At 34.0% G+C, this 8,480-nt stretch overlaps 1 protein-coding gene across 1 annotated transcript; it reads right to left on the bottom strand.

Moving 5' to 3' along the window:
* Window positions 1-1,512: 1,512 nt before the first annotated feature.
* Window positions 1,513-7,066, bottom strand: LOC111274395 (plasma membrane ATPase-like). The gene is made up of 15 exons (XM_022859016.2): window positions 6,675-7,066; window positions 6,173-6,292; window positions 5,975-6,073; window positions 5,754-5,891; window positions 5,292-5,606; window positions 4,812-5,138; window positions 4,515-4,634; window positions 4,204-4,326; window positions 4,016-4,120; window positions 3,611-3,920; window positions 2,787-3,301; window positions 2,531-2,704; window positions 2,247-2,429; window positions 1,961-2,142; window positions 1,513-1,877 (listed from the first exon to the last, which is right to left on the bottom strand). The coding sequence occupies exons 1-15, from the start codon at window positions 6,726-6,728 to the stop codon at window positions 1,781-1,783; spliced, it is 2,862 nt and encodes a 953-aa protein (XP_022714751.2). The 5' UTR covers window positions 6,729-7,066; the 3' UTR covers window positions 1,513-1,780.
* Between the last annotated feature and the right edge of the window lie 1,414 nt (window positions 7,067-8,480).

Below are 8,480 nucleotides of genomic sequence, written 5' to 3'. Positions count from 1 at the left end.
TTTTAGTAATTACAAATGATTGATTATCTAAAAAATTTTTAGATAAGAAAATACTTTTAATTTGGCTCAAATTATAGAAAAATTAGATATATTTTCAATATAAAATAACCAAAATAAAAAAAATAATTAAACTTTTTTTTCAACAACGGAGTCTCTTTAAGAGAACAAATGAGATTCTTAAATATTCTTAAGATAAGAAAATATTTTTAAGAATTCTACCAAATTGATGGAGAATCTTAAAAGTTAATTCCAATATTCAACGTTAAAATTTAAGATTATTAGAATCAAAATCTTAAGATAATTTAAAATAAAACAGTACTATCATTTGAATAGACATGTGATAGTATCATAACATTCTTCATATGTAATCAAACTCCCAAAATTTATTTTGATCAATAGATCAAATCGATTCTTTTAACAACCTTTAGTCAAGTTTAAGAGCTCATTCAAAGAATAGATTCATTAGGTAATCAATCAAGCATTGATAAAAGATTAATAGCGATTCTTTAAAGTTAAATCTAGTTATAGTTTATAAATCTATATGTTTTGACACCTCACAACTAAAAAAGTAACTAATTGTTGATTATCATTTGAATCAGTTGGCATATTATTGAAGTTAGCATTTAGAGATTATCTATTTTAAAGAGTTTAGACACGTAACGTTCACATCAATCAAATATGTAATAAAATAAAAGATTTAATAATAAATTAAAAACTTCAAAACATAAATAAAAAAAGTAACTAATTCTCTGCTCGAAAGAAAATTCTCTCATTCTCTTTATGGATATTGATTTTTTTTTTCATAATAAATTCTCATAATGAATTTTAATTTCACAATTTAATCCTAATAATTTTTATTATCCTACATAAATAAAAAAAAATAAATCATATCTTAATTTAATTAAAATATCATTAATTATAAAATAGTTAATCTAATAAATTATCGAAAGTATATATATAGTGCATTATTTGCTATTTTGAAATTGATACTTTTATATATAAATATAAAATATTAAAATATTGATATTGATCTTGGTAAGTCTAATCATCATTAGCATTTTTATGAGTAATTTATTCAAAAAATTTTCCAACATTTCAAGTTTATTTATTATTAAGTTACAAATATATAAATAAATATTCCAATATTTGATTAAATGATCAATAAATGTATTTTCTACTCAAAAGAGTTAAGTTCAAAATTAAATCCTCCTTTCCCTGATTTAAAAAAAAAAAATTACTTCGAAAAAGAAAGTCACAAACATATAGTTGATTGACAATAATAAATACCAACTCTCAATAAAAAATCATTGTTCATTCACTCACATTTCACTGTTAGAGTAACAGTACCAACATATTTGTCTTCTTCTATGTTTCTTAAAACTATTCAAAATTGACCAAGAAAATTAGAAACTCAATTACCTCTCTTTTAGAAAGGTTAAAAGTTCTGCAAATCTGAACAGTGCTCATAAATGACAGCGAAAAAGAAATAAAAATACTGGAAAATCATCATCAGAACTCAAAAGGAACAAAGATTATTTGGAATTGATAAACATTCCTTCTACCATTTGGAAGAATGGAAGAATACATTTTTTTCTTAATTAGATTGATGCTGACAAGAACAAGCTGCTGCTGTATGAAACTCCAATTGGTTCAACCTACAGGTAACTTAATTGGTAGGAAAAAGTTTTGCTTTGCATAGCACTCTGTTATTACAGAAACAACTAATAAAGAAAAATATTTGGATATTTGTCAATTTCCCATGCTCAAGTCCTGCCCTTTTTCATACGGTGTAGTGTTGTTGGATGGTCTCGATGTCAAGTCCTTTGAGTTTCACAACTGATTCAACATGCCCCTTGAGCGTGTGAAGCTCCCTCAACCTGTTAAATAAGATGCGGACATAAATGTTAAAGACTGTTTCAAGAATACAACTAGCAAAACAAAAATCACAATCACTAGTCACCTTGCAATTTCAGCGCGCTTCATGGCTTGTTCAGCGATCTCTGACAACTCTCTATAGTTGTTCTTGTCATTTAAGATATCTTCTGCTCCAGGAACCTGTAATCCATGAAGGGTGCGTTGAGCTGTGGCCCATTGTGCCTCCCTCTCTTCCCTTCCATAATCCTTCTTTGTTGTGAAGGCAGTCTATGTATGAAGAACAACATTAAAGGAAAAGTCAATACAGTGGAAAAAACAAAAAAAAAAAAAACTCTACTTTATAGTTTTCATCAGGATAATGATTTCCAAACCTTATTCTGGAGAAGATTATCCCAGGCCTTTCCACTTAAAGAATATCGGACGAAGAACTTTATAATATCAAGTGGGATGTAGAAAACTACACTGTAGATCCAAATAACACCAGCCCAACCCCATCCAATGCCTTTTATTCTTGCGAAGCCCCAGTTTGCATAAACAGCAAGTACAGTAGCCACCTTAAAATGTTCAACAGCATAAATATATCAGTAAGTTGCTCTTGTACATTAAATTCTGCAATGATGTCAAGCAGCTGGAACTGAAATTTTATGCAACTCACCAGTTGTGCTAAAAGGAAGGCAGTAACTAGCAGGAGACCAGGGCGTTCGATGAAGGACCAGCTCCGAGAACGAGTGACAAAAATGAGTGCCTGACTCACAATACTCACTTGGAGGTAGACAGCGGCTGTAAGTTCCTCTTTATTGTTCCTGACGGATCTTACTCCAAACTTATCCTGCAAATTGTTATCAAACTTTAATTGATGCTTTGTGGTTCCTATTATGGTTTAAGGAGAATATGAAGAGTATTTTTCTTACTGGAAAGAAGTCAGACTCGTTAGCAGCCCAGAAGAAAACAACAGTCATGCAAGCAAGATAGGCACCAAGGAAAATGCCAGTGGCAAAAATCTCCTTGAGCTTCCATGAGTCAGGCATAGGAGATGGCTTAACCCTGTCCTTGGAAATGGTCATAATTGTTCCATCATTCAGTATGGCAATGATCAATACCATGAAAGGCGAGAAATCAAACTTCCAAATAAGAGCAAGGAGCATAAATCCCAGCACGATACGGATAGTAATAGACACAGCATAAATGGTATAGTTTTTCATTCTCTGAAAAATTGCTCTGCTTGTCAGAACAGCACTCACAATCACACTTAGTCCCGGTTCCGTTAATACTATATCTGATGCACTTCTAGCTGCATCAGTTGCATCAGCAACCGCAATTCCAATGTCTGCCTTCTTAAGAGCTGGGGCATCATTCACACCATCTCCAGTCATTCCACAAATATGGTTCCTTTGTTGTAGCCTCTTCACAATCTCATATTTGTGCTCTGAATGGTAACATTGGTCAGGGACAATATTGACAGTTTTTATAGCACACTAGCCGTGAAATAATTATCAAGTTAGCACCAAAAAGATAACCCATTTCGAGAAATTATTATATGGTCACTCTTACCATAGTCTTTATAATCTAAATAAATCAATATGTGGCATGTCATTAAATTGTTTAGGGGGAGCATACATAGAAGGAACTATTTAATAATTTTCCTTCAACAAAATTAAGAATCAGGCTCATCGATGCACAAGTAAAAAACAAAATGCCATAATTTCAGAAACAAATCATCTATCAACTCAATTACCTGGGAAAACTCCTGCAAAGCCATCAGCCTTCTCAATAAGCTCATCAACACCGATTGTGTCAATTGTCTCACCTTTATTTTGGCCAAGGAGAGCAGATGATGGATACATGTTCGTTCCCATGCCAAGCCTCCTACCAGTTTCCTTAGCAATTGCTAATTGATCACCAGTTATCATCTTGACATTAACACCAAGATGGAGTGCACGACGAATTGTCTCTGCACTATCGTGCCTTGGAGGATCAAACAGAGGCAAAAGACCCACAAATTGCCAGGGACTTCCAGGGCTCTCCTTGCTTTTCTCTGGAATAGCCTACAAAATCAAAAAGTTTATTCCACAATAAGGTTTTCTTCTCATTTGCTTTTCAAAAGAAACATAGTTATGACGAAAAACGCTTGCGAACTCACTTGTCTAGCCACACCAAGAGAGCGAAGTCCACGATCAGCAAATTTACCAATGATATCATGAGCTTTCTTCTTCACATCTTCTCGAAGGTAGCAGAGGCCAATAATCTGGTAGCAATGTCAGGTAAAAATAATGAGCATAAAACTGCAAAGAAAGAAAAATATGGCATCAGCTCCTGCTGATATTTTACCTGCTCTGGTGCACCTTTGCTGACTCGATGCCAAGTGCCATCAGAGTCAATGTATGTCATGGCTGTGCGCTTGTCAACTGGGTTAAAGGGGAAGAAATGCACCTCTGTGATACCTGCTCTTGCCTGTAAACCAACACAAAAAGTAAGGTTTATTGCATATCATTCATATCAGATATGGGCCACAATGATCAAACAAATGGCATGCTCTATAAGGCAAGTAAATTCCATCTTGAGAAAGGCTTCATGGCTCCCAAACATGAAGGAGTCAAAAGATATATGGAAATGGATTGACATGTGCAAGAGAATTTTACCTCCTTCGGGTCACCTAGCATTCCAACAATGCAGGCATCAATAGCGTCTTGATTCTCAACCCTAGAGGCCCTAGCCGCAAGTAAAAGAAGCATTTCCTTGTCAACATCCTTTATGAACACCTGAAATTGCATTTTCATGGTCAATGATTTATGGTTTCCCAACAAATATATGATTTCTTCGATTGACTCCTATATTAAAAGTATGATATGATTATTGGTTAATGACTGCTTTAGAATCCCAAATCATTAAAATAACCTATTTACTATTTATTTTTGTCATTCAATTTAAAGACCAACCTCAACCATGCTCTTGTCTACAGTAAGCTTGTTGAGAGTAAGTGTCCCGGTCTTGTCACTGCAGAGTACATCCATTCCGGCCATTTCTTCAATGGCAGTCATTCTCTTGGTAATAGCTCCTTGTTCAGAAAGCCGGTGAGATCCAATGGCCATTGTCACGGACAAAACTGTTGGCATGGCAATAGGAATCCCTCCAATGAGAAGCACCAAGAGATTATCAATTCCATCCCTATACTTTCGATGCTGGATCGGATACATCACCACAATCTCAATAATCATGCCTAATGCAATAGAGCATATGCAGAAGTTCCCAATTGCTGTCAGCACCTGATTGAACAATTACCATGCAGTGCATATCAGATACAAATGAAAAACAGGTGTAATTTTGAACTTCGCAATATTGATGTAGGACAGTGATTTAGCTTTAATATTTATATCTTTACCACAAAATACTTCTATAAATTTAGCTTGTGACATTACCTGCTGGAAGTGCCCTACATTATTGGTGCTATCAACCAGGTGAGCAGCTTTTCCAAAGAAAGTGTGCACGCCGGTGGCGATAACAACGGCCTCAATCTCACCTTGCTTGACAGTAGAACCAGAGAATATCTCATCACCTGAGTTCTTGGTTACTGGTAAAGACTCACCAGTTAAGGCAGACTGATCAATCTTGAGAGCATCACCTTCAAGGAGACGTGCATCTGCTGGAATGATATCCCCCAACTTGATGCTGATGATATCTCCTGGTACCAAAATTGCAGCATCTTGCTCACACCATTTTCCATCTCTTAGGACCTTTAATCATTCACGCATGCAACGAAACATAAGTTTCACTCTCATAGATGTGGTTGGTTGTATTAGTCTTTCACCGTGTGTGTGTGTGCAGCATGATTTTATTGTGTTGGACAGTTATTCATATATTATATATATTCTTAAGCACACCTTGGTTTTTGGAGCAAGCCCAGCCATAAGTGCCGCTGCAGCATTGCCTGCATTGTTTTCTTCAATGAAGCTAATAGTGGAGTTGATAAAAAGCAATGTCACGATTCCAACGAAATCCTGCCAATCTGGCGGTTTGCCCTGCATTTTATTTATTGAGTTAAAAGATTGTATCCAACAGCAATCAAGTACCAAGATAGAGAGATAGAGTGGAAGATTAATACTCCTCCGTTTGCCAAACAAATGGCCATAATTGCAGCAATCTCCATGACCCATGAGAGAGGATTCCACATAAAACCCAGAAACTTGAGAAACTTGCTTTCCTGATCAAAATTTGTTCAAACACTAATCGGTTTCTCTCCCTCATTAAATACGGCGAATCAAAAATGGGGAAAGAATGGGACTGAAATTAGCAAACTTACCTTCTTCTCTTCGAGTTTGTTTGGGCCAAAGATTTGCAGCCTCTTCTGCCCTTCCTCGTTTGTCAAGCCCTCCTTGGTGCATTTCAACTGCTCAAACACTTCTTCAACGGGAATCCGCTCCTACAACCACACACAAAAAAGCCATTTTTGATCAGTTAAGTATCTAACAATTAAATACTCTTCAGAGCTGCATACCCAACACTATATTTTTCACTTTTTTAACGCAAAAAAGAAAGGGTTTCCATTCAAACTGGCAAAGGTAGCCAATGTCAGCCTTGTTATCAAACTACTTATTCAATGAACTAAGAGTTGGTTCATAAAAAAAGTATTCAATACATCTGAGGTTTAAATCTATCCGTCCCAGCTGCGAACTCTTTGTAGAAAAAAACTACTTATTCAATCAATGCATGCAGAAATGAATAGTAGTACTAAAATCATAAAAATAATTCTCTTTCATCTTATAATGAACAAAACTATGAAAATGTAAAGGTAACGTTCTTACAAGGTCGACGTTCTCGTTCTTGATTTCCTGCAAGCTGCCGTCTTTGTCCACCATCTTCCTCTCTTCTTCTTCTCCCCAAAAAAAAAAAAAAAAACACCAACAAATACAACAGGGTTAACTAGTCTTCTCCTATAGCTCTTCTTTTCACAGTAATCCCCTTGTGTTACATCAAAGCGATGCTACACTGTTTCTCTTCCAGAAATGAACTGCTTTATTTTTTCTTCGGGTGTTGCTTTGTTTGCTTATTAGTACGAGTAGATCTGTTCAACAAATCACAATGAAGAGCAGAAGTGCTAGCTTGAGTGAATATATATACAACGTTGTTGTTTCCCTAAAATAAACATGTTTTGGTTAGTGTTTTTTTTGGAGGGTAAACTCAACTCCATGCTACCAAAATGAACGAAGGAGCGGGTTTCTTGGTCTTACGCTGCCCAGGTCATTCGGGAAGTAACATCCCTCACTTTGCTACTCTCATACACGGTCCCTCGATATCCAATAAGATTCCACCATCTGTCTTCAAAAATATGACGTGGCGTTTTGTTGTTGGCTGTGATCATGGAAATTCTTACAATTAAAATTTACAATTTTATATATAATTGTACTATATCAAACTATTTATGAGCTTGTATTTCAAAAAAAAAAAATTATTTGTCGAGTAATTTGCTTGTACCTTGACCAAAAAAAAAAATATAATCTACAATTTATATCATTAAATCGAGACATTACTAAATCAAATCATGTTTGGGATATGAACATTTGGTCTAAAAGTGTTTGGGATATGAACATTTGGTCTAAAAGTTTATGACTAATTTTAATATTTTTAATTTAAAAAGTCGAATTTGAATCTTAATATTTTTTTAAAAAAATCATATATCATATATTTAAAAATTCCCAAACTGAAGGCCGAAGGCCCAAACAATTGATATACGCCTTCCAATGACAAAGCAAGTTTGTTTGCAAAAAAATGTCTTGATAGCCCAATAACTTATTCAATGCGAATTGCTTCATAATAATTAAACGGGTTAACATTTACTACTTCAATTACGTGACTTCTATTAAATTTGTATTCAGAAAATATACATATTAATGGGCCGAATCTACCTTGGTTTGATTGGCCTTTTGAGTCTCTTGTCCTAAGCCTTTCTTGACCCTTTAGGTTCTAAAAACCTGAAAATATTTTTTTAAAATTAAAATATTTAAAAATATATAAGATATTAATATTTCACTATTTTAAAATTAAAATTAGATAAAAATATTTTTATCAATTAAATAATGCTTGGGTTAGTTTGAGTTAGGACTTGAAAGATTATTTAAAACTTAATCTAAATCGAACCAAACTCATCGAGAGGGACGAATAGTTTAACTCTTGAGTAAATCTATTAAAATATAAAAATTTACAATTGACTAGTCATAATTTATTTCCGTTAATCTTATTTTCTTTTTCTTTCCTTTTCAACTTGGATTTGTTAATAAGTATAAAAAATAATATTAATCTCTCCTCACACTTTTTTTCCTACTAAGCCATAAGCAATGGTAGTAAAAATTATTTTCTTTTTATTTTTTTTTGACGTACCACTTTTATCCTTCCTCTCTTCAACCCTACCAAGCCAAGCTTAAAAATGTCCACTTTGATTAATCCATTTTAGGCATAGACTATATTTTCTATCTTTACATAATTTTTTACTAATCTTTACCATTGTTATTGTGGTTTAGTGGATGCTTTTACATAATTTTTTCTATCGGTATTTTGGGGATAAAAGATGAGAAGGAGGTGTGAAATGGAGAACGAAAATTTACATGCAAAAA

This window comes from Durio zibethinus, chromosome 26 (genome assembly GCF_047325235.1).
Source record: "Durio zibethinus cultivar Kanyao isolate XHJ-2024 chromosome 26, ASM4732523v1, whole genome shotgun sequence".
Classification (NCBI taxonomy): Eukaryota; Viridiplantae; Streptophyta; class Magnoliopsida; order Malvales; family Malvaceae; genus Durio; species Durio zibethinus.
The sequence above is the reverse complement of the archived record's forward strand: the minus strand, read 5'-3'. Positions and strand labels throughout refer to the sequence as shown.

Excerpts from the sequence above, each read along its gene's own strand:
- LOC111274395 (XM_022859016.2), bottom strand. The coding sequence starts at position 6,728 with ATGGTGGACAAAGACGGCAGCTTGCAGGAAATCAAGAACGAGAACGTC. Across the intron at positions 5,892-5,974 it reads TTTGTTTGGCAAACGGAGGA|GGCAAACCGCCAGATTGGCA; the intron begins GTATTAATCTTC and ends AATAAAATGCAG. Across the intron at positions 2,143-2,246 it reads ATAATCTTCTCCAGAATAAG|ACTGCCTTCACAACAAAGAA; the intron begins GTTTGGAAATCA and ends CTTCATACATAG.